Source organism: Procambarus clarkii, chromosome 49 (assembly GCF_040958095.1).
Source record: "Procambarus clarkii isolate CNS0578487 chromosome 49, FALCON_Pclarkii_2.0, whole genome shotgun sequence".
Classification (NCBI taxonomy): Eukaryota; Metazoa; Arthropoda; class Malacostraca; order Decapoda; family Cambaridae; genus Procambarus; species Procambarus clarkii.
Genome location: NC_091198.1, coordinates 7,381,224 through 7,407,162, shown reverse-complemented (window position 1 = coordinate 7,407,162; position 25,939 = coordinate 7,381,224). Strand labels below are relative to the sequence as shown.

The following is a 25,939-nucleotide window of genomic DNA, read 5'->3' as shown; positions in this document are numbered from 1 at the left end:
GCAGAATTCGAGCTAATTTTTCCCTGGCTTTCCAATCTCTGCTGTAAAAGTCGCAATATTTCTGAAAAAAATTAGGGATGACAGGAGAGCAGTTACTGACAATCAAAGGTCAGAAAGCACGAGTATAAAGAGCTATGACATGTTTAGAACCAAGAATTATATATACGGGCAGCATTAAACATCCACTAGACAGTGTGACATGGTAATTGTCAGAATTAGGCTGGGATATCGATATCTATGGCAGGTGGCTGCTGGTAATGAATCCCCAATGGTGAACACTCCAATTGTTAACTATGTGAACAAGAGCTGGGACATACTCTCCAATACTATATCTGTGATTGGCCTGTTATAAGTGACTTCAGACCAAATGGTATGAGGTACGTTGAGCTCTGTAAAAAAAAATTATTTGAGAGAAATCTTATATAAACTGATAAAAATAATTATAATATATTTCCATGATTCAGTGCTTAGCTCTTATGAAAATCGTAAAGTTATTATTTATTCAAAGTTAATTTATATTTGTATTGAGCCAGGTATTTTCTCCCCTGATTTCATGTATGACTAACCATCCTGTGAGATGGGAATATTAGATGAATTTACAGCTTATTATTTTATCTACACTGTGTAATCTTTCATATATAATAAGGCAGCAACACATTGCTGTGTATACTTAAGCTTGTTAATACAAAAATGTAAGGCTGATCTATTAGTCTCCCCTGGCAAAATCTGGGTACAGCACAAGAATATCTTCAAATAATCGTGTGTATGAAGTAATTACAGAGCTCTAAGTACCTCATACCATTTGGTCTGAAATCACTGATAACAGGGCAATCATAGATATAATGTTGGAGAGTATTTTCTAGCTGTTGTTCACACAGCTTACAATTGGAATGTTCACCATTGGGGGATTCATTACCTGCAGCCACCTTATACATTTACATTTTAATTGTCGTTGCAGAATTATAGTTCTGCCTCACTGTGTGTAGGACTTCATCTGTATATATATTTCTTCATTTTGGTTAAACCCGTCCTCTCCTTATGTATATGTATGTATTCATATGTGTGTGTATGTAGAAAGCTTGAAAGTTCACAAGCTACACTTACAAGAGTAACAGAAGCCATGGGCACCACACCAGAAACAAATACCTATTTGATATTCCAAGAGTACGACTTAATCAAACTAGAAATGCTCTGAAAATCAAGGGACACAGAATATGGAATGACCTTCCCAATCACGTCAAAGGCTGTACCTCTCTCAACCAGTTTAAGAGAAATTTTAGTCTTAAGTGTTTTTCCCCATCTTGCCCTAAACGCTGTGCGTAGTAGTGGCTTCAGTCACTGTATGTACTGGAGCTCTTTCTAGAAATCCAACATGATGTTTGTAACTCATCTTGTATGTATGTACTTTTTACCTGAATAAACATTTAATTTGATTTGAAGTAATTCACTCAATGAACCCTCATTCAGTTCCGTATTTCAAGAGTTAAATTGATATATTTACCGTTTTTATATAAATATTTGGCGTACATTATTATGCGACACATTATCTAACGTGAAAACTGTCTCTTCATCAGAGTTGGAAATAATTAGTATATGATAACATTATATAAAAACAAAATAAAAAAATTAAAAAAATTCCGGTAAATACACGTAAATAAATAAATACTGGAGAGAATTTTTGGGGGAATTAGTGTTGTGTGAAGAGTAGCGTGGGGCGACCAGTAGTCAGTCACGCTCTTGTCTCTCTCTCCTCTCCAGCCTCCTCCTCCTCATCTCCTGCCACTCTCCTAGCATCCAGCAGCCAGGCACTTGACTCCGGTAGGTGTGGTGAGTGCCAGGGGTGACAGAGAGTGCCAGGCTAGGTGCTGGAGGTGCCACACACACACTCACACTTGCCCCCTCACAAGATGGATTGGTAGCGGGCCGCCGCGTCGTCATCTCTCAAACAGCTCCACGAGACTGTTATTACAGTTTTCTTGTTATGGGAGACTGGAAGGCCGAGTTGTGGATGATATTGTGTTTCCGTGGGAGTTTTGGGGGGACGTTTTGTTAATTGTTTCATGCTGTCAGTTATTAAGTTTGTATTTGGGGACATTATGAGAAAATGTCTGTGGTGTGGGGCTGCGGATTCAAGGTGAAACCTGAGCCAGGTAGACTGGTAGCCCAGGCCAGGTAGACTGGCAGCTCAGGCTAAGTAAACTGTTAGCCCAGGCCAGGTAGACTAGTAGCCCAGGCTAGGTAAACTGTTAGCCCAGGCCAGGTGGACTGGTAGTCCAGGCCAGGTAGACTGGTAGCTCAGGCCAGGTGGACTGGCAGCCTAGGGCAGGTAGACTGGAATAGGTACACTTAGCAGAACAATGTTGGTAAACCTTTAGATCATTTATGAACTGTTTACTTGCCTTGAGCACTTTAGTTTGGTTGAATATGCATCATGAATCAATTTATAATTGATCCATCAGTAGTTAGTATTAGGACAAGTTGCCCAATTTAAAAATTTTCCCATTTAAACTAGCCACTTTTTCCTGAGTGGGGTCTAAGAGCTGGCAAATGTTTAATCCATTTATGTCTGTATCTGAACACACTTAACCTAACCTGACTAAACAAAAATAATAAGATAATATTGTAATTACCCACTGGGGTCAGCCGAGCGGACAGCACGCTGGACTTGTGATCCTGTGGTCCTGAGTTCGATCCCAGGCGCTGGCAAGAAACAATGGGCAGAATTTCTTTCACCCAATGCCCCTGTTACCTAGCAGTAAAATAGGTACCCGGGTGTTAGTCAGCTGTCACGGGCTGCTTCTTGGGGGGTGGAGGCCTGGTCGAGGACCGGGCCGCGGGGACACTAAAAAGCCCCGAAATCATCTCAAGATAACCCAGGAGTAGTTGTCCTGTCTTCCTGGTATTCTTTGTCATATGAAGATTTGAATCAACTGACAGTTTTGGCATCCATCTTCTCACTTAACTTGTTCCAACTGTCTAACACTCTGCAAAACTTTTTGCAGAGTGTTAGACAGTTGGAACAAATTAAGTGAGAAGATGGTGGATGCCAAAACCGCCAGTTGATTCAAAGCTTCATATGACAAAGAATACCAGGAAAACAGGACACCACAAGTGTAGCTCAACTACTCTTGGGTAATTACAATATTATATTATTATTTTGTTTAGTCAGGTTAGGTTAGGTTAAGTGCATTCAAATACAGACTTAAATGGATTAAACATTTGCCAGCTCTTAGACCCCACTAAGAGCTGGCAAGTGATTGATTGATTCTTCTACTTCAATCTTCTGGGGGTAGAAGAACTCCAGAACCCATCTAGGTACAGTCCAGGTACCCCAGGAGCTTGTCGGCTTGTGGGATTGCATCCTGGGGATGGTCATTAATTTGACCCTGGAGGGAACCGCAATATAAGCCTAACATGTACTGTATGTGTAAACTGGCAGCCTGTTCCCTGTCACATTGAATTATTATTATTGTTATTATTGGATAAAAACCCACACTTGTGATTTGTGAAATTTATGTAAGGAATTTACACCAAGTCTTTCACACTCTTCTGAGTGCTTTGTCAAGGTCTCAGTGTGTGATTAGGACGAAACTTTCATCTCGACATCTAATAATAATTGTTATTATTGTTATTATTATTACTAAATTATTACTAAATTATTGAATTATTATATTGTTACTTGTGAAGTTGCTAGATATGTCAGTCTGGCATATACTGTACTTTCCGTAATCTTTAATTTTGTAGACACCAAAATCCACACATTTGAAAAATAAAGGAAATCATGACCGAAATGTTATCACATCCTTTATTTTCAGATGTGCTGGCTGGGTGTCTAATTTTCAGCCATGTTATTGTGACTTACTGTCATCATACATTTGTACAGTACAGTAGTCTAATCTTGATCAAGTAAATTTTATTTTTTCTTGATTAAAATCTTAAAGTATAGTGGTTATACGTTTTTACAACAGAAGTATTCTTTCTGATGTAGGTTGGTAATATTGGTTGTCTGCAATCATGGCAGAGGAGAGTATGAAGCCAGAAGACCTGAAGAGACTTCAGGTGTTTATTGATGCATGTCGTGAAAACCCCAAGATTCTTCATCTTCCAGAGCTTTCATTCTTCAGGTAAGATACAGCAACAGTAGTAGATTTGTACTATACAATATTAACCATTTATTACAAAATGTGTGTGACTTATGCCTAAAATTTATCATTTATCAAGAGTATACCACAGTACTGAATATCATATATTTTGAATATTAAACACATCCTGAAGCTAATTATAGAAACATTTTTGTTAAGCGATTACCTATTTTGTTGATTATGTGGGAGCTAGGTCAAGTTCTTCATGCCTCACCTCCTATCCTTATATACCTAGTGTGTGCTAATTACATCATTTCAGTTATATTTTCTGTGGGGAGCCCCTACGGTTCCTGGAACTTAGCTGGCTGATATATATGTATTAGAGCATGGCATCAGTCGATGGAGTTCTTGCCTACCGGGGACCACGAGCCAGACCCTGGCTTCCCCTCAGAGAGGCACGAGTAGCAGTGGCTACTCGTGCCCCTGGACTCTCCATGCCGGCTGCTCCAGCACTCAGTTCCTCGGCTGATGTGGACTGTAGCGGTCATCGACTCTGGCCTCTGACCCTTTGCAGTTCTGTGCCTTACCTGCTTGAGGAGTTCTGGGAGTTGTTTTACTCCCCAAGGCCAGGTTTGACTTGTAGGAGTTTGGTCTCCCAGGTTGTTGCTTGGCGCAGCCCGCAGTCTCACATACCCACCACAGCCCGGTTGGTCCGGCACTCCTTGAAGAAAACTATCTAGTTTTCTCTTGAAGACGTCCACGGTTGTTTCGGCAATATATCTTATGCTCGCTGGGAGGATGCTGAACAACCGTGGACCTCTGATGTTTATACAGTGTTCTCTGATTGTGCCCTGGAAGAAAATGAAGAATAGAATAGAACCACAAAAGAGCAGGGGAGCACCCCCCTTGCTCTTTACTGGTTCTATTCTTCATTTTCTTCCATATCGTTCACTCCAGTACATTGTTATTTTACTGTGCAGATTTGGGACCTGGCCTTCCAGTATTTTCCACGTATATATTATTTGATATCTTTCTCTCGTCTTCTTTCTAGTGAGTACATTTGGAGAACTTTGACACGATCCCAAAAATTTAGGTGCTTTATCGCGTCTATGTATGCCGTATATGTTCTCTGTGTTCCCCTCTATTTCAGCAATTTCTCCTGCTCTGAAGGGGGAAGTGAGCACTGAGCAGTACTCAAGCCGGGCCAGCACAAGTGATTTGAAGAGTACAACCATTGTGATGGGATCCCTGGATTTGAAAGTTCTCGTAATCCATCCTATCAATTTTCTGCCTAATGTAATATTTGCCTTGTGGTGTATTTCTGGGGTGTGTGGTGCATAGTCCAGGAGTAATTCATCATTACTGAGGGCTTCGTTGATGGTGTTCCATCTACATGCTTCGTCTTGGTGGCAGTATAAAGTTTCCGGGTGCTCTTTTTGCTATTTTCTCTCTTCATAGGTTGTCTTCTATTTTGGATAGGGTTGTCTTGTCCTTTCTTCGATTTTCAGGACCATCACTTGATGTCTAATACTGTCACCTCATATCGTGCATCGCTGGTGGAGCCTCTTCAGCTTGCGTTTGGGGTGGATGTTACTTCTGCCCTGTTCCATAAGCTTTCTCGTGCTTTGTTTCATCTCCGGCCTGCTCATGCGCCGTTTGAGCTGTCTTGGTCCTTGGACAGGGTGCTCTCCTTTCTCTCTTCTCCTCAGTTTGTGGTATCCCCTTTAGTACAAGATTATTTTTCCAAGGCTCTTTTTCCTGTTGGCATTAGCTTTTTGGGGGTCAGGTAGGGAAGCTTCATGCTCTCCTCCGGCGCAGAGGTTTCTGGTCTTTCGGTCCTGGCGGTAGGTTTGTTCATTTGCAGTTGTCTCCTTCATTTTTGGCAAAGAATGAGTCAATGGCTTTCCGGAGGGTTCCTTGATTCGTTGGTGCTTGGTTGGTCAGGCCGGGGATGCATCATGTGTTGTGTTCGGTTGCGACTTTGCCGTTACCTGCACGCCACAACCTCTGTGGCTGGGGATGTACTTTGGGTTGACCTGGATTCCCTTGTTTCCTGTTCCCAGGCTCAGGTCTCCTAGGTTGTCTGCAAGGTTATTCGGTCCAGCCAGCCTGCGGTCTATCCTTGAGCCCATGACGTTTGTAAGTTTGCTGCTTTGACTGCCATCTTTGGTAACATGTCTTGGCCTGACATTGGGGCACAGGGATTTTGGAGGTCGAACAGGGTCCTGGCCGCGTGTTACTTAGTCAACGTTCCTAGCCCTAGTCGGGCGTGTCGCTTTGGGTTGCAGGCTGCAGTCAGTTGTCTCAAACTTCGAGTTAGAGATGCTAGTGGCGGCCATCTCTCGGGTAAGTCCCTCTTGTCACTTTTCTTTGTTTAGGTAGCTCCGAGGAGCCATAGGGGCTACTCCACAGAAAATCAGCATTGAATGAAATGAAACTCCATTTTGTGGGTGATCCCTGGAGGCTCCCCGGCACCCCTCCCTCTCTCCGGTCAGCGATTTTTCGCATTGGCTTTTTATGCTCAGCTTCGGAACTGAATGCTGGAGTGGCCGGCACGGTGGGGTCCGGGGCCCTCTTCCCCCTCTTGGGGAGGGAAGCTGCATGTACAAGCGGAGCAATGGCGTGAGTGATGTTTGCTTGTTTTAGTTTGAGAGTTCTGCCTCCCTGTTTGGTTTTAGGTAGTAATTTTTACCATGTGGAGTTTGTTTTGTTACACCTACCTTTCTGGGTGCCAAACCCTGGTCGATGGCAAACATGGAATGCTTCCAAACATATGGGGGGTTTCCACAGGCCATTGCTCCTCCTGTCTCTCTGAGGGGGCCAGGTTCTGGCTCGTGGTCCCCGGTAAACCAGAACTCCATCGACTGATGCTGTGGTCTAATACATACATATCAGCCCGGTAACACCGGGGAGCCTCCGGGGCTCACTCAGAAATGGCATTTCATTACATTCAACGCTGGGTCTTTTCTTGACGTTATGGATAGTAATAATGTTTTTGACAATTTCATCCTTCAATGCATTCCACTTACCAACCTCCCTTAAAGCCACAAGAATTTCCTTGCATTTCAATTACTCAGTTGTGAATCCAGCTTCCACTGATGTTCTCTTGTCCTACCTCCTTTCTATATAAATAGGCTGTCCTTGTTCACATTGTTTTTTTCCACTCAGTATCTTTATATGTAATGATAGTAAATCCTGTATAGTAAATCCCCCACATTAGCATGTGGATTTACCGTCATACACAAACCTGATATTTAGTGAATATAACCGAGCAAATATAGTGGCAGCCAGGAAAATGATAGAATGGATTATGAGAACATTCAAATCCAGAGATTCCACACCAATGCTAATACTATTTAAATCACTGTTGTTGTCCCATCTTGAGTACTGCTCAGTACTCACTTCCCCCTTCAGAACAGAAGAGATTTCTGAAATCGAGGGAATACAGAGAACCTGTACAACATGCATAGACATGATAAAACATCTAAATTATTGGGACCATCTCAAAGCTCTCAGAATGTACTCTCTGCAAAGGAAATAAGAGCGGTATCAATTAATATATACATGGAAGATACCAGGTCACAAATTTGCATGGTAGAATAACAACATACTGGAGTGAAAAATATGGAAGGAAGTGCAGAATAGAATGAGTGATAGGTAGAGGTGCCATAGGCACAATTGGAGAACGTATCAGTTCAGTAAGAGCTGTTCAGTACCCTCCCAACAAGCATTAGAAATGTTGCCGGAACAAAGGTGGCTGTCTTTAGAAAGTATTTACCTAAGTTCTCACAAGACATGCCAGACCAACTAGGATGTAGTGGACATGTAGGCCTGCAGGCCACTCCAAGCAACAGCCTGTTGGACTAAGTTGTTACAAGTTAGCACAAGATGGGGAATAAAAGAACCCTCTCCAGGTATGCTCCAGGCATGCTCATAGCTGTTTATACCTGGTGCACTAATTATGTCTCTCAACATTAAGATTTTTATAATATTATCATTGTAAGTTGTGGATGGAATTGGGTTGATCAGCCTCTTCCATCAGTACATTCACTTTGATGACCACTCATACAAGGAACGAAAAGTTCCTTGCATCTCTGACTTAATTGTGTGTTCATCTTCCATCGAAGTCCTCTTGTCCTGCCTGATTTTAATTTAAATATGCTTCTTTTGTCTACTTTGCCTATTCCCTTCGGAATCTTGTATGTTGTGATTCTGTTTCTATTGTTATTGTGATTTTATTTCTTTTGCCCTTGTTTCGTCTCTATTATTCGGTTGTAAGGAGAGTTCCTTCAGCCTGTCCTTATAGCTGAGCCGTCTCAATTCTGATACTAATTTAGTTGCAAAACTGAACTTTTAATTTTTTTTTTTTTCTGGGGGGAGCCCCGTCGGCTCCCCGGAGCTATCCCAGGCTGATATGCTAATGTCAGACTTTGGCATCAGTCATGTGTATGGAGTTCTTAGGCCTACCGGGGACCACGGCCAGAACCGGGCCCCCTCAGAGAGGCAAGGGGAGCAATGGCCTATAGAAGCCCCCGTGTAGTTGGAAGCATTCTATGTCTGCCATCGACCGGAACAGGCACCCAGAAAGGTAAGCGCCCCAAAACAAACCCCTATTCTGGTTAAAATTGCTACCTAATACCGAACTAGTGGATAGAACTCCCCAACCGAAAACAAGCAAATTAGTGTGACGTCACACACTGCCGCGCCGCTGTCTGCGCAGCTCCCCCCTCCCCGGGAGGGGGAAGGGGGAGCCCCAGACCCCCCGCGCCGGCTACCCACACCTCAGTTCTTGAGGCTGATGCTATAGGCGATGGTCGTGTGCTCTGGCTCCGGTGTCGCTACTGCACTGTGCTTTGAGTGTGGTGTTAGTTTTGTGGGTGCGAGAGCCAGGAGTTATCTTCAGTACTCGGGCTGCATGCGCCTAGGGCTGCCTTCCCTAGGTGCCCTGTAAGTACTGCCCTTGGGGCTTGGGGCCGCCTTCCACAGGCTCCTCGGGGTCTGCCTCTGCTGGTCCGTTTTACCTTTCGGTTTTTCGGCCGCCTGTTGGGCTCTTGGGTGTTCTGTTCTCCCTTGTTACCGGCAGGTAAGAGGCAGTTTGCACTGGTAGGGGCGCAGGGTGCTGCTCAGCTTGTATTTCCCGACATCGCGGCCGGCTCTGTTCCTTGGGGTTCGCTGTCCTCTTGCGGGGTTTTGTTTTTCTTTTTGTTTTTGCCTGGTGGGGGGTTCTGTCATTTTATTCAGTTTGTTTTTGCCCTTCCACTGTTCTCCTCGGTGGCGCCCCCTGCTAGGTCCCCGTGAGTGTACACGTCCCTGGGGTTCAGCTTTAGAAGTTTGCTTGGTAGTTTTGGGCGCCGGTTTGCAGCACCCTGCCTGGGACTACTTGAGCGCGAGTCCTCTTAAAGTAAACGCTCAGGACCCTGGGAATCCCCTAGGGGGCGCGTGGGTCCGATGGATGTGACCCCGGAGTCCCCACTCGCTGTGTGCGAGTTTGAGGGTTGCTCGGTCCCCTTGTCTCAGGGTGACCCTCATTGTTTTTGCCTCTGCCACGCTGCCTGTTGGGTCGGTGATATTTTCGCCCCTGAGTCCTGTGAGTGTTGCTGCTTGCTTGTGACTCAATTTACCCAATCCTCTGATGATTCTATTCGGGTACAGGCGGCACGTGCGTTGCAGTCTAGGTTTCGTCTGTTGCAACGCGCTCGGTTGGTTGCTTCCCCGGATGCCCCGGGGCTGCCCCGCTTTGCTTTTCGAGACCCGGGCTTGGGGGTGGGGGTCGCTTCGATCCTGGTTCAGTCCACACCTCCTCGTCCTTCCCCTTCTGTTCGTTCTGGTCCCCCGCCCCTGCTTCCGGCCCCGAAGCGTCTGAGGGTTTCGGGGTCGGAGCAGGGGTTACTTGATCTCGAGACTCGGGCAGCTTCGGGGGTTGCCCCTTCCGGGGGGGCGGCAGAGGCATTCGAGTCTTGTCTCCCGGCCGAAGCTTCAGGGTCTGACCAGTGGGCCCCCCTTCCTCCAGCTTTTCCGGCTGCTCCGTCCTTGTCTTGTGGGGTCGGGGCTTGGGGAGAGGACTCGGCCTCGGGTCCTGTGGTGACGGACCTCGAGGCTGGGGAGGGGCTGACTTGGGGGCCTTGGGCCCCGCTGGACCCCGCCTGGGTTTTTCTTCCCACTGAGCGGGGCTTATTGTTACAAGGAGTGGGGTTTTCTTTCCCCCCCTCTGCGTACGCGTTGGATTTGGTGTCGGCCCCTCCCCGGGTACGGTTCCGTGTTCCCCCGGGTACGTCGGTTCCGTCCTTCCGGAGGTTTTCGGCTTATCGCATCCAACCTGGTGTGGTGCGAGCGGCCTTTGCAGCTTACCTCCTGCGTGACCCGGATTATGCCTCGGAAATGGATCCGTCCACGTTCAGGTTTGGGACTTCGTTCCCTTTCTGGCTCCGTTACGAGGTTCCGGAGTCGTCCTGGCTAGCAGACTGCCCCTTGTTTGGTCTGGATTCCTGGCATTCCTTCTGTCGTTCCCGCACGCTGGAGTGGCGGGAAGCTTCCACGGTGCTTCAGGTTTTCCTGGGGGGTGAACTTGAGTACCTGAATGAGTGCTTGTTTGCCCCTGCCCTTCCCCGCGATGTGGGCGTTATTCAGCTCCATGTGCAGGTTCCCTCCCTTTCGGCGACGCTCGTGGCGGAGGACTTGCGCGCTCGGGGCCTTTTGTGTTCGGCCTTGCGGTTCTTTTCCCTCCTGGAGCTGTCTTCGGATTGGCTCGTGGAGGATGTGGGGACGCTTGGGTCCGTCCCGGGGTCCGGCACCTTGTCCTCGGCTGCGCGTTCGTCGGCTGCCTTGTTGAAGCTGTTCACGCCGATTTTGCGGGATGCGGTTTCCCTGTTCTATGCTTCCCGTCTCGCGTGTCGGCAGGCGGTGCTGGGTTCCTCCCTGGAATCTGCTTGGGCTCTGGCTCTTAGGCGTTCTTCACCTTTTTGTCCTCTCCTGTTTGGGGAGTCGGCCGTGGCGCAGTTTATTCAGGCTGCGTCGGCGACTTGTCGTCCGATGTCGGACTTGTTGGTTTTCCGGGGGTCCCGGGGTGGGTCTTCCCGGAAAGGTCGTGCCAGGGCTCGGGGTTCCTCTCGTCGTGGTAGGCCTCTGGTGTCAGGTTTGGGGTTGGCTCCTCCTGCGGACCCTCCCTCGTCTGGTCGGCGCGGTGTTCGCGCTGTGCGGGGTTCTGGGTCTCGTAAGGGTCGCCGGCCCTTTCGCGGTTTGCCCCTTTGACGGGGCGATGGGGGGGCGGCTTGCGCTGTTCGCCCGCGCCTGGTCCCACGATTCGTGGGCCTTTCGGGTCGTGTCTCGCGGCCTGCGGTGGCATTGGGTGGCCCCTCCCCCCTTTGGGGGGTCGGGGCTGGCGGGGCAGGCTTCTTCCCCTGCGCTCTGTCGAATCGTCTTGGAGTGGGTACGCTTGGGCGTCGTCGAAACGACGTCGTCCCTCAGATGGGTTTCCCGTCTGTTTCCGGTTCCGAAATGGGACTGCGCGGACCTGCGGTTCATTCTGGACTTGTCCCGTCTGAACCCCTGGGTTCATTGCCCCTCCTTTCGGATGACTACGCTGTCTCAGGTTCGGCTCCTCTTGGAGCCGGGTGCTTGGATGGTGTCCCTGGACCTCCGGGACGCTTATTGGCATGTCCCGATTCATCCGCGGTTCAGGGACTGGCTCGGTTTTGTAGTGGGGCGTCTGAGTTACCGCTTTCGTTGTCTCCCGTTCGGGTTGAACCTGGCACCTCGCGTGTTCACACGCCTTACACGGGTTGCGGTGGCTCGTTTGCGTTTCCTAGGTGTTCGGGTGTTGGCCTACCTCGACGACTGGCTGGTTTGGGCTCCCAGCCAGTCAGCTTGCTTGCTAGCCAGGGATTTGGTTCTTTCCCAGCTCGCCGGGTTCGGGTTCTTGGTGAACTGGAGGAAGTCCCATCTGGTTCCCTCTCAGGTTCGGACTTGGCTGGGTCTCGTGTGGGACTCTCGGACCGCCTCCTTGTCTCTCCCTCCGGAGTCTCTCCTGCGGCTGCGGTCCCGCCTTCGTCTGTTTCTGGAGGGCCCTCGGGTCACCCGGTGGTTGCTCGAGGGGCTGTGCGGGAGCCTGAACTTCGCGATGGTGGTCTACCCGCCGGGTCGGGTTTGGCTTCGACGGCTGTTCTGGTTCCTTCGGGGTTCCCCCTTCCGCCTCTCTCGCGATCGCAGAGTTCGACCCCCGGGGAACTTGCGTCGGTTGCTGCGTCACTGGCTTCCTCTTCGGGTTTTTCGGGGTTCAGTGCCTTGGCGCCTACCCGAGCCCTCGCTCGATGTGTACACGGATGCGTCGTCTCTCGGCTGGGGTTTTGTGACCAGTGCTCACCAGGCCGGCCAGGGGCGTTGGGATCCGTCCTTCCGTCGAGCTCACAGTACGGTGCGGGAGTTCGCGGCAGTGTGGTTTGCTCTGGGGAGGATTCGGGTGGCCCGCGGATCGACGATTCGGCTCCATTCGGACTGCTCTCCGGTGGTTCATTGCCTGAACCGCGGGGGTTCGATGCGGTCCTTGTCTCTTTGGGGTTGGTCGCTTCGGGTGACTCGTCTGCTGAGTTCTCGGGGTTTGGCTCTCCTGGCGGTTCACGTACGGGGCGTGTCCAACGTCTTGGCCGACGCCCTGTCTCGCTTCGTTCCCCTCTCCACGGAGTGGACGGTCGACGACGAGTCCTTCCGTTGGCTTTGCCAGACGTTCGGGCGCCCCGAAGTGGACCTCTTCGCGTCGGCGTGGTCGCGGCGTCTTCCCGTTTATGCGGCGCCCTTCCCCGATTGCGAGGCCGTCGGGGTCGATGCCTTTCGGCTCGACTGGTCGAGGTGGGGGTTCCTGTACCTCTTTCCCCCGGTTCGGCTGTTGCTCCAGGTCCTGACTCGCTTAGAGACTTACCGGGGGAGAGTTGTCCTTCTGGCCCCTTGGTGGCCGGCCCAGCCTTGGTTTCAGGCGCTGGTTGCTCGGTGTCCGAACCCGAGGGTTTTCCCGCGGCTCCGCCTCTTTCAGCAGATCGGGCCGGTACGTCACGTAGCTGGTTCGATCTTCTCCTCGAGTCTTCGCGTATGGTTTTTTTGACTCGAGTCTATCATCATCTCTATGGTGATCAGGTGGCCTCCTTGTTGGTGTCCCACCTGAGGGCTTCTTCTCGGCGGCAGTATGAAGTTTCCTGGCGGTCCTTCCGTTTCTTTTTGCGTCTTCGTCGTGTTAGCTCCTTGTCTGTTCGGGTGGTCTTGTCCTTCCTCTCGTGGTTGTTTCAGGACCGTCATCTTATGCCGAACACTGTCGCTTCGTATCGTGCGGCGCTGGCGGAGCCGCTTCAGCTTGCTTTCGGTATCGATGTTACATCTGCGCCGTTTCGCAAGCTGTCTCGTGCATTGTTTCACCTCCGGCCTGCTCATGCGTCGCCTGAGCCGTCCTGGTCTTTGGACAGAGTGCTCGCTTTCCTTTCATCTCCTCGTTTCGTTGTGGCCCCTTCGGTCCAGGATTGTTTTTCCAAGGCACTTTTCTTGTTGGCTTTGGCCTCTGGGGGTCGGGTAGGGGAGCTTCATGCTCTTCTCCGGCGCAGGGGTTTCTGCTCTTTTGGTCGTGGTGATAGTTTTGTTCGTTTGCAGCCGTCTCCTTCTTTTCTGGCGAAGAATGAGACTGCTGCGTTCCGGAGGGGTCCATGGGTGGTTGATGCTTGGTTGGTCAGGCCGGGGGTGCATCATGTTTTGTGTCCGGTTGCGGCGCTTCGCCGTTATTTGCGCGCCACAGCTTCTGTGTCCGGGGACGCACTGTGGGTTGATCCGGTTTCCCTTCTTCCCTGTTCGCGGGTTCGGGTCTCTCAGGTCGTCCGCAGGGTTATTAGGTCTAGCCAGCCTGCGGTCTATCCCCGTGCCCATGACGTTCGTAAGTTCGCGGCTCTTGCTGCCGTCTTTGGGAATATGTCTTGGTCTGATATTCGGGCGCGGGGATTTTGGCGGTCGAACAGGGTCCTGGCTGCTCGTTACCTTGTGAATGTCCCTGGCCCTCGTCGGGCCTGTACTGTTACTTTGGGTCGGCGGTTGCAGCCAGTTGTCTCGGCTTCGAGTTGAGGGGTGAGCGACGACCGCCTCCCGGGTAAGTCCCTCTTTTTCTGTCTGTGGGTAGTTAGCTCCGGGGAGCCGACGGGGCTCCCCCCAGAAAACCAGCGTTGAATGTAATGAAACGCCATTTTCTGGGTGAGTCCCGGAGGCTCCCCGGCATCCCTCCCTCCCTCCGGTCGGCGGTTTTTCGCGTTTTTGACATCCAGCCTCAAGAACTGAGGTGTGGGTAGCCGGCGCGGGGGGTCTGGGGCTCCCCCTTCCCCCTCCCGGGGAGGGGGGAGCTGCGCAGACAGCGGCGCGGCAGTGTGTGACGTCACACTAATTTGCTTGTTTTCGGTTGGGGAGTTCTATCCACTAGTTCGGTATTAGGTAGCAATTTTAACCAGAATAGGGGTTTGTTTTGGGGCGCTTACCTTTCTGGGTGCCTGTTCCGGTCGATGGCAGACATAGAATGCTTCCAACTACACGGGGGCTTCTATAGGCCATTGCTCCCCTTGCCTCTCTGAGGGGGCCCGGTTCTGGCCGTGGTCCCCGGTAGGCCTAAGAACTCCATACACATGACTGATGCCAAAGTCTGACATTAGCATATCAGCCTGGGATAGCTCCGGGGAGCCTCCGGGACTCACCCAGAAAATGGCGTTTCATTACATTCAACGCTGGTTTTTTGCTTCACAAGGTGTGGGTTCCATACTGGTACTGCATACTCAAATAATGATCTCTTAGGTAGTGTGTATGGACTTAAAGCCTTCTTGTTTAGATTTTTAAATGGTATTCTTATGTTTGCCATCTTCCCATGTGTTGCTGATGTTATACTGTTTACATGAGCTTCTGGTGTTAGTAGTGGGATTATGTCTACTACCAGGTCTTTTTCTCTTATTGTTTCTTGTAGTTGCTTTCCCCTTATGATCTACTAAAATACAGGTCTCCCTTATCCCTTACCCATTTTTATTACTTTACACTTATTGTACTTGAATTCCAGCTGCAATTTATGCATTTGCTCGTGAAGTTTGTCAAGGTCTTTTTTGCAGCATTCTACAATCCTCTTCAGTTCTTACTCTCATTAACTTTGCATCATCTGCAAACATCAACATGTATGAGCTCACGCTCTGTGATGTTACAGTATTTACATACAGTAGAAAGAACAGTGAGCTTCTGGATAGGCAAGTGTTTTTGCTGCAGATTTAGTTCTGACTTGACACTTGCTTTTTCCAGTGGGCATTCTTTTATTATTGTAGGAGTTGTGTGGTGCATGCCACAGTTTGCCCGAGAGATTTGGAATACAGCATACCAGTATTGAGGTTCCATTTTTTTCTCTTATGCCTTCCTCATTCTTGTTTTGCTGTACCTAAATTAATTGCTTAATCTACTTTTATTTTATTCTGCCATAAATAACACGGCATTCACATGAATATGTAATACTGTACTGTATACATATATACTTGATATACAATATTTACGTTATATAACCACCTAAACACAATCATGAGGCTTTGTCAATTTCATTAATACTTAGGGTTGTCCTTTATTACATAATATTGATATGTATTGCATTTTATTCTTGTGTTCTTCACTTCTAATGACTTTCTAAAGTTTATACATTTTGTATTGTTAAAATTTCAACGTGCGCTAATGGCATACAAGAATTGCCGTTACTTTTGACTACCGTAACTCGAGAGATCTTTTGTCATGAACATGATTTATTTTGCAGAGAATACCTGCTGAGTCTGGGTGCAAAGTTGCCGATGAAACCCACTTCGCCAAAACCTGAGGAGGAGCCAATGCAAAATTCTGAACCTGAATCAGAATTGGAAGAAAGTGATGTTGAGCTGAACAATGAAGGGGTGATTGGTAGGTTTTATATCCTGTGTAGATATTTCTGAATTAAAATGGGAACATACTTGAAAATAACTCATTTAGCATCTGATATATAATTTTTATTTAGGTTGAAATCTATTATTTTATAACAGAACTGGTTTAATAAAAATTGTGAGAGGTCCAGAGAACGAAAGACAAAAAAGTGGAATCACTATATGAATGGGCTAAACCCACAGATGTTCCAATACTACAAACAAGCCCAAAAGAACTACACAGCAGTGAGAAGAGAAACATCAAGATACTTTGGGGAAAAAATCATGGACAAATGCAAGACAGATCCCAGCCTATTCTATAAATTCATGAAAAGCAAATTACAAGTGAAAGACAAAATGTATAGACTACAAATGGAAAACATACTTTGAAACTGAACAGGAAATGTGTGAAACACAAAGTGAACACTTCCAAAGTGTGTTTGACCAGAATAAGATTTTCAGCCACCAGCAGCAGTATCAACTTTTGAATGCAACTTAAGAGTATATGTAATTGTCTAGAGATGAGGTAGAAAAACTTTTGGGAGATACAGTATACAAAAATAAAGCAGTGGTCCAGTTGGAGTTTTGTCTTGGTTGTTAAGGTACTGTAATGTGAATCAGATTAGTGCCCCTACTACAAATTTTCTTCCAAACATCCCTTACAAATAGGGAATCTAACATAAGGAAAAAGGCAAACTGTTCCAATCTATATAAGTGCGAACATGGAAGACCCTCTAAACTAGAGATCGTATATCATTGGCAAAACTGGTAGTTAACGCGTTATCAAAATAATTGAAATTCAATGGACAGATTTCCTAGAAAGAAATGACACAATAGCGAACAATTGGCTATTAAGTGGGAAGGTCTTGTTTTACAAATCTTCTTAGTTTTAAGATAGAGCCATAGAGATCATCTAAGAAAGGAAAGATTGTGCTGATTGCATATTCCTGGACCTGAAATAAGGCCTTTGGCAAAATCCCACACAAGAGACACTCATGAAAGTTTGAACACAAAGCAGTGATGACAGACTACTGAATTGGTAATGGATGAAAATTTTCTAATGACAGATAAATTAGAGCAGTGATCAGAGGTAATGTATCTAACTGGAGAAATGTCACAAGCAGAATATTTCAAAGTTCAGTTCTTGCATTTGTAATATTCATTATCTATGTAAATGATAACCAGAGGGAATACAATTACAATACAGAGGAAAGAACTCAAAAACAAGAGTTATGAGGAAAGGCTAGAGGTGTTAAATATGGCAAAGCTAGATGATAGAAGAAAGCGAGGTGATATGATCACCACTTACAAAATAATACAGTATTGGGAATCGACCAAATTGATAAAGAGGAATTCCTGAAACCTGCATCCTCAAGAAGAAGAGGTCACAGATTCAAGCTAAGGAAACAAAGGTGCTGAAAAAATATTAGAAAGGATTCTTTTGCAGAGTTGTAGACGGTTGGAACAAGTTAGTGAGAAGATGGTGGAGACCAAAACCATGGGTACTATAGTTTCAAGGCATTACAGTATGTGACAAGAAATCCTGGGAAGATGGGACATCACGAGTGTAGCTCTCATCCTGTAGCTGCGCTTAAATAATTACATACATGCATATACAGTACTGTGAAGATTGTTATGTTGGAATGGGCAAGTTTGGTCATCGTTATTTGTTGATGGGAAACTAAGAGCTGAAGTCCGACTTACTCTAAATTATTTTCTGACCTTGCATGACAGGTAGGAGACACTATTGTGCTATTGGAACCATATGGGTAACATTGGTATTCAGGCATTGAAACAAAATATAGATTTTGTCATTGTAGTCAAAATGTAGATCTTCATTTGATGATGACCACATTACACTGGATCAATACATGATGTTGACTACACTTTAGGGGTTAAATGATAAACATGTATACAATATTTATTTTTTTTAATCCTCAATAGAACCCGAAACGGTAGATCCTCCTGAATTGGGTGATAGCAATAATGTACCATCAGAAGAAGATATGGATGCAGCTGATGAAAAGCGTTCTGAGGCAATGATGGCTCTTTCCGATGGAGACCTGCAAAAAGCTGTTGATCTCTTCACAGAAGCAATAAAACTTAATCCAGGTAACGTGAATTAAAAGCTTGCTCACTTCATTTGATTGTAACAACTAGTACTGGCCAGAACAAATCTGATATGCCCATGCATAACAGACCTACCTGAGAAGTACTTCCATTGCATGTGTTTATCCCCCTTTACTTTTTCAGTAAAGAGGAATCATATTATAGATGCCTGAATGACCTCTAGCTGTGGTCATCTTCAATGTTTGGCATGTATTTCACCTTATAAAGTACTGTACTCGACCTGTTTTCTCTCAACTTGGTGGATCACCAGCCACTTTGTGCCTTACTGTAGCTTGATTTAGTCTTCAGTGTTCTCTTATGTTGCTCCTTTCTCAAGATGGCAATATTGGTAATTGCTAAATAATGGTCTTGTATTTGGGCCATAGCAATTAATGTTTAAAAACCTGATATGGTAAGTATGGATAAAAAAGTGAATTTTTATTTAGAAAAATTTAGATCTTGTCATAGAAAAAATTAGGTTTAGAATATAGAGTGTAGAGTAGGAGTAAATTTATAGTAAATGTTGAAAAAACCCAGGGCAATTGATTTTGAAAGTCAAGAGTGTGAGATGGGAGCTTATTATGTTTTAAATTATACTTAAACAAAATTTGAAATTTAGACTGAAAATATTGAAAATGTACTAGGAGCTGTAAGGAAGTTAACTTCCTTACAGCTTACTTCCTAACATAATGAACTTGCATACTGGATTACATAACAGTATATGGATACTGAACAGTAATCTGTTTAAGGCCAGTTTTAAACAATTTTGAACCAATTGCTTCCAAATGAGTCTTGTGCTGGGGTAATCTACTCTAGCTTAAGTAAAACTGCCTTCTAACCGCCAAACCTGTAAAGGCTCATCATATAAACCAACCCAAGCTTCCAAGCTTTAGTTAAACAGAACTTTTAGGCTTACATGTGTGCAAGAAATATAACTTGTTTATATAAAAATAAGTTTTTAGAAATGCAGTGAAAGATAATGTATTTCCAGCAATGTTGTTCACTTACACTTTGAATGTTTATTTTTTTGTTTTCTAAAAAAAAAAAAAAATATTTAAAAAAAATCATTTCACTGAAACAGACCTTGTCTGTGAACCTGGGGACCTCACCAAAAATTCTGGCAGTTGGGCCCCGCTGCTCTCAAGGCCGACCCTGCTTCACCACTCATTGCTGTCAATTATGGTTATGAGTGTGACAGACAGAACTAAAATTTCTACTGATTTAATGAGATATTTATTTTATACCTGCAATATGTTTTATTTACAAAGATTAATTTATTAATTTTTATTAATTTTTTTTCTCATTGAATTTGAAAATGATAACATCTTGCTCATGGAATTCAGTTTACAATTAATTTACATCAAGGTTTGCAATCACTGTTGGGTATTCAGGCAAATTGAATTTAAGTTGTTGCTCAAAAATGCTCTTCCCTGCTTGCGACTCAAACCCGTAATGTTGTGCTTGTAAAGCTAATGTACTGTACTTGCAACTGCACTGTTTTCTGGTTTATATTACATGGGATAAGTCTTGCAGAATCTGCTATGCTGTATGCCAAGCGAGCTAGTGTGCTTCTGAAGCAGAAGAGGGTAAAAGCTGCAATCAGGGACTGCAATGAGGCACTTAAGCACAATCCAGACTCTGCTGGTGCCTATAAATTCCGTGGACGAGCTAACAGGTAAAATCGGTCTTTGTTTTATTGGTTTAAAGCTCTTTACTTTATATGATGTAAAATGTAAGACTTTTGTAAATGTAATGAGACTTTAGCATGTCAGTGTATATGTTTTTGATTACTTTTTCATATCATTGTTTTAAGTTGAAAAAAAAATTTAATGACTTCTGTGGCCATATATATAATTACATGGGAATGAAAACTCACACCCCAGAAGTGACTCGAACCCATACTCCCAGGAGCAACGCAACTGGTAACTACAGGGCGCCTTAATCCACTTGACCATCACGGCCGTCAAAAGGAAGTGATAGCCAAGGCTATTTGAGCCACTTCCCCGACGGCAACTCGGATGGTAATCTTGGGCACAGCATTTCACCAAATCACCTCATTCTTTGGGGCACACGTGAGGAACACAAATGCGAACAAGCCTGAATGGTCCCCAGGACTATATGCGAATGAAAACTCACACCCCAGAAGTGACTCGAACCCATACTCCCAGGAGCAACGCAATTGGTAACTACAGGGCGCCTTAATCCACTTGACCATCACGGCCGTCAAAAGGAAGTGATAGCCAAGGCTATTTGAGCCACTTCCCCGACGGCAACTCGGATGGTAATCTTGGGCATAGCATTTCACCAAATCACCTCATTCTTTGGGGCACACGTGAGGAACACAAATGCGAACAAGCCTGAATGGTCCCCAGGACTATATGCGAATGAAAACTCACACCCCAGAAGTGACTCGAACCCATACTCCCAGGAGCAACGCAACTGGTAACTACAGGGCGCCTTAATCCACTTGACCATCACGGCCGTCAAAAGGAAGTGATAGCCAAGGCTATTTGAGCCACTTCCCCGACGGCAACTCGGATGGTAATCTTGGGCATAGCATTTCACCAAATCACCTCATTCTTTGGGGCACACGTGAGGAACACAAATGCATGGGGTGTGTGCAAAATATGTTGTCAGTATATAGCTCATAGAAAGATTGTAAGGTAGTGAAAAAGCATTTTAGTTATTGTTTGGTAGAAGTGATAGGTTATTGACTAATTTTTTATCAATCTTAAGATTAAAGGTGTTTTGCTACTAAATATCAATATCCCTTCACACTCATAGTGTAAGGAAATTATTACGAGGAGGTGTATGAGGATTGTGGGTTCCATATTTATTGTAGTGTAAAAGGTAGTTTAAAAGTAAATGACAAATAATAATTAGAGGAAATCTGTCGTTTTTGGTCAATCGTGGGTCCCAAATGCTCCCCTCACCTTGATGAACACGCCAGATTCTGGTTCGATAGTCCTACACAAGTCTTGAGGCCTAGTAGTTTTTGGATACTCTTTGGTATTAGAGCCAATGTATTGTTTAGTTACTGAGGCCCAGCCTCCACCCAAAAAATATAAGCAATGTAAAATTTACATGAAATAATATTTAATAAATATCAATATCTCTTATATACTTGATGTTTCACTGTAATGTTTGTGTGAAACATGTTTGGTGTATTCATAATACTAAGCCTTAAGAGTCGTGTGAAATTGGATAAAAAAATTAACAAAAAATTTGTGGATCTAGATCAAAGCAAAGGCATACAAAAATGTCATCACAACTACACATGCTGTTGATTTCAGACAAATACATTTGACTAAAGAAGCTGGATTGGAACATTCATCTGTCCAAAACATTTGGTCACTCTCCTATGAATGGTTGGGTGTTGATTAATTTCTCATTTTACTATACAGTATTTAATTAATAAAACAATATTTTCCTAGGTTGCTGGGCAACTGGCTGGAAGCAGCAAAGGATCTTAGGCTGGCCTGCAAACTAGACTTCGACGAGCAGACAGATGAATGGCTAAAAGAGGTGCAACCGAATGTAAGTAGAGCATTGTATTGCATAATCATATGAGGGGTTCTTTACTTCAGTAGATTGTTGCATTTTCATGCTAATTGAAGTTCTGTCAATGATTTTTCAATTTGTGGTTATTCTTGTCACATATCACTTGAGGACTCGAAGGCATCACCTCCATTTGTAGATTCTGTCTTATTATATTTTTTCTTAACTTTTATCATCCACATTCATTTGAATATACAAAGTGAATGGCGAGGCTTTATTACAACCCAAATTTGTGTCGGGACATAAATCCCAACACAAGATTATAGATCCTCCATGATCTTCAATGTTGTTGTTATTTGATGGAGGAGACATGGGGTAGAATTACTTTGTGATCAAAGTGCTGAGGGTCTGAATCTTTGTGCAAAGCACTTTCTTGTGGAATCAGGCATTGTGTTTGATAACTGTTCCAATAAATTTTGTCCTTTTCTGATCCATTATGACTTATGGTACACTATCACAAGTAGTTCCAACACAAAATCTCTGGAACAAAAATGTAGGTATGAGTGATGGGATGATTGGTTCTCTGATAACCTCTACCTATACTCTAATTGTGTATTAAAAAAAAACCACTACAAATATGGTTAAGGAAGTCATTTTCAGAAAATTTGTGATTGGATCACATGTTTTAACATTACAGTATATGATTTAATTATGCAAACCACAGATAATACTAAAATGCATCATTGGACCACAGAAGTGACATTGTGATGATAACCAACTTCAATACTGTACACCAATTATTGAGAAAAATTTCAACAGGCTAATAAGTTGGAAGAACACAACCGTAAATATGAACGCCAGAGGAAGGATAAAGAGCTGGGAGAGAGGAAAGAACGTGCACGTAAAGCTCAAGAGGAAGCAAAGAAGGTAGGATCATTCCTTTTTTTTCCACTAATTTGTGAAATGTCTTGTATATTCTGTCCAAACATTGGTGAGATATATATGCCTTAGTAAAATATTGCTGGATTTCCTTATACAAAGTCTTCTTAATTATCATATATCCAGTGCTGCCACTAATGCATTATCAACATTTACAGGGCTTCTCTTTTTTTTTATATATAGTGGTTGCCAAATGATTTGAATCGCTTCATAATATGGATGAAATCTGGGTATTGTTGCTCATTGCTTGATTGTATAAACTCGAGTGTGTGCACAGTGTCAAATCCAGATTTACGTTTGCTATTAGTGTAAAAAAAAAAAATTGAAGCTTTCCATGTGAATTCTTTTTAAATATGCAGGTTATTCCAATTTTCATTGTTTTCTTATAAAGCAGATGAGATCTTGTCTCATTGATCAGGATAATTAGGCAATCACTGCATTCTAATATGTATAGGGATGAGTTGTGTTGGGGTTATGTATCCTCTGATCGTTCTCAACTAGCATTGTTAGATTAAGCTCCCTTAATCTTTGTCCATAGCTGCTTTATATTTCTGTCTCCAGTCTTATAGTAAATTGCTGAACCTTTTCAGTTTTCTGTTTTTTTGTACTGAGGCTTCTCAGCACAAAAGTACAATCTGTATGTTTGTACTGAGGCTTCTCAGTACAAAAGTACAATCTGTATGTTTGTACTGAGGCTTCGGAATCTCCTCAGTTTTCCTAAGGCTGTTTTGGCTTTGTTTTGTCAGTCCCTTATGTGAATTTTTATCCCTGTTTTATTGATCATGAGTCCCAGTATTATGCCTACATCTGCATATTGGATTGGCCAGTTATCAAGGATAATGGGGTCTGGGTTTCTTTCTGAAGTGCGTATTATCTGGAACTTTTGTTTATTTGTGCTAATTTTCCATTGCTACTCAAAATTGCTTATGAATTCAATTGCTGTCTTGGTCTTGTTGGCTAGTAGTGGCTTTGATGGTCTTAATTGGCATATTATTTGGGTGACATAATCAGCATTTGTGATGTATTCTGCATGTTGGGGTTGGGGTAGGTCAGCTGTATATATATGTTGAATAGAGTGGGAGAGGGGCAGCTTCCGTGTGGTACTCTACTTTTCAGTTCTATTATGTCACACAAGTAGCTGCCGATATTGAGCGTAGCAGTATATCTGTGGGAGTCCTACCTTAGATATCTTATATTTTAGTTCTTATATATTACTGTGTGCCCAACTTTGTCGAAGGCTTTCGAAACGTCTCTAAGCACTATATTACGCTAATCTTTTTTTCAACATTGCGTTAGCTATGTGCTCAAGATAGATCAGGGCTATAGCTGTATGGGCCCCTCTGCAGTTTCTAAACCCATGTTGCCTGGTGTTATACTTCTCTTCTGTCTTCCTCTTCGATGGAAAGTGGCAGGTGGTAGAGATTTTGTCAACAAATTTGAAGTTTTTGGAATGTTACACTTTTTCTCATATTAAGTTAAATTTGCTCAGTGTGGTTTTCCAGAGGAAGAGTTGACTATACACTACAAATACAAAATAATTACAGGCACAAGAAGAGCAAAAGAAATCACAAGGAACCTCATTCAGTTTCCCAGGAGGCATGCCAGGAGCTGGTGGACCTAGTGGAATGCCAGATATAGGAAATTTGTTCAAGGATCCTGACATTTTAGCAGCAATGCAGGTAAGAACATTTGAGTAATTATAAGTTAAGATAAAATTACTTTATATTGGGAAGTGTTCCAGCTATTGATCTCTTGGTGACCAAAAGGGCTGCAGGTGTACAATGGAACCATCTCAAATCTGGACCTACAACATTTGTTGAATACAGTAGCCTCATGTATATTATGGACCGAGTTTGCTAAATGTACCAGTCATTTTAATCTTGGATCCATACTCAGATTTTCAGCTATCCATTGTGAAAGTTTGATTTGTCACTTGCAGTAATTTTCCAGGTCATATTTTTTCTAAATTTTTGTCTGATTTGTTTTCAAATGTTAAAAACAAAATATATATTACTCAGGTTTTTTATATTAACTATTTAATAGCAAAGGTGTCTGATAACAAGAGTAGTGTAGTTAGATGAGCTAGGAGGAATCTAGACAACTCATATGCTGGTGGCCCTTTGTGATAAAAAAAAATGACAGTAAAGATGAATGTTAGTTTGATTTATACACTGCTGTACACCTGTTCATTACAACAGAATTGTAACAATTTATACCAGGTATTTTGGATAAAGCTTTTGATTCTGAACAAACTATTTTTGCAATTAAATTCCATTTTGTTTCAAAAATGTTTTCTAGCTATTGGTATGTGCACTAGGAAAATTTCTTGTCCCCTAACTCCCCTTGCCACTTCGGGGGGGTATAGGGTGTTTATGTAGCTTCAGGGCACCAATCACCCCCGCCACAGGGCATGGCGAAAAGGCACCCCTAAGCATACCTAATTCCCTATCCCTATAAATAATTAAGTAATTAATTATTTATATACAAGAAGGTACACGACTGTTGTAATTTATATCTCTGACATGGGCAAGAACTGGTAAAACATCAATTCCTTACAGGATCCAGAAGTGGCTGCTGCTTTCCAGGATGTCTCTGCCAATCCATCAAATATCTTCAAGTACCAGTCTAACCCAAAAGTTGCATCAGTAATTAACAAGTTGATTTCCAAACTCGGAGGTGGCAGTGATAATGATCCACCAATGGGCTTCCCTGGAGCTGGTGGTTTCCCTGGGGCTGGTGGCTTCCCCGGGGCTGGTGGCTTCCCAGGAGCTGGTGGCTTTCCCGGGGCTGGTGGCTTCCCAGGAGCTGGCGGCTTTCCCGGGGCTGGTGGTCCTCCTAGTGGTCCTTCCCCTCGGAGTAGCAGTGATGACCTTGATTAATGGGAATTATACATTGTCTTGTGGTCAGAACATGTTGGATAAAGCTACTATTAATTGAGAGAGTGTTCTGTGGAAATTGTTATAATGTGATAAACATTACAGTACCATATATATATATATATATATATATATAAAATTCTTTGTGGCAAGACCTTCATAAAGAACTTGACATATTGATCTACCTTTCTGTTTAAGGATTGTCTGAAGACAAGTGTTAACTTACAATGATCTCTTAAGGCAGTTTCATGTGTAACCTTGAGCATGCAGTTATTGCATGTACCAGATAAGGATAGGCTATACAAATTTGTTAAGTTGCTGGTTTCATTCAATGAAATAATTGTAATTAAGGTAGTGTTTAGGCTTTTGGATTTAAGTTTCCTTCATGTACATTGTCTTTTTTTTTTCTTTAGCCTGAAAGTTACCAATTAAAGTTGCAATTTGTTCTTTAAATATAACACGGAAATTGTCCAAGGAAAAGTTCTTTAATAAAATGTATAATATTAAA

General features: G+C 44.2%; 1 protein-coding gene across 3 annotated transcripts; it reads left to right on the top strand.

Annotated features, from left to right (window-relative positions):
* Window positions 1–1,661: 1,661 nt before the first annotated feature.
* LOC123763278 (hsc70-interacting protein) lies at window positions 1,662–25,939 on the top strand. 3 transcript variants are annotated; one of them, XM_045750396.2, is made up of 9 exons: window positions 1,662–1,818; window positions 3,989–4,124; window positions 15,871–16,010; window positions 17,954–18,121; window positions 19,652–19,793; window positions 21,553–21,655; window positions 22,436–22,543; window positions 24,100–24,234; window positions 25,114–25,939. In XM_045750396.2, the coding sequence occupies exons 2-9, from the start codon at window positions 4,015–4,017 to the stop codon at window positions 25,432–25,434; spliced, it is 1,227 nt and encodes a 408-aa protein (XP_045606352.1). In that variant the 5' UTR covers window positions 1,662–1,818; window positions 3,989–4,014; the 3' UTR covers window positions 25,435–25,939. The 3 variants fall into 3 exon arrangements, with proteins under 3 accessions (XP_045606352.1, XP_045606354.1, XP_069159053.1); XM_045750398.2 differs by having other exon boundaries at window positions 1,696–1,827; XM_069302952.1 differs by lacking the exon at window positions 1,662–1,818 and adding an exon at window positions 1,943–1,961.

Coding starts and splice junctions, on each gene's coding strand:
- LOC123763278 (XM_045750396.2), top strand. CDS start 4,015: ATGGCAGAGGAGAGTATGAAGCCAGAAGACCTGAAGAGACTTCAGGTG. Junction 22,544..24,099: donor CTCAAGAGGAAGCAAAGAAG/GTAGGATCATTC, acceptor AAATAATTACAG/GCACAAGAAGAGCAAAAGAA. Junction 24,235..25,113: donor ACATTTTAGCAGCAATGCAG/GTAAGAACATTT, acceptor AATTCCTTACAG/GATCCAGAAGTGGCTGCTGC.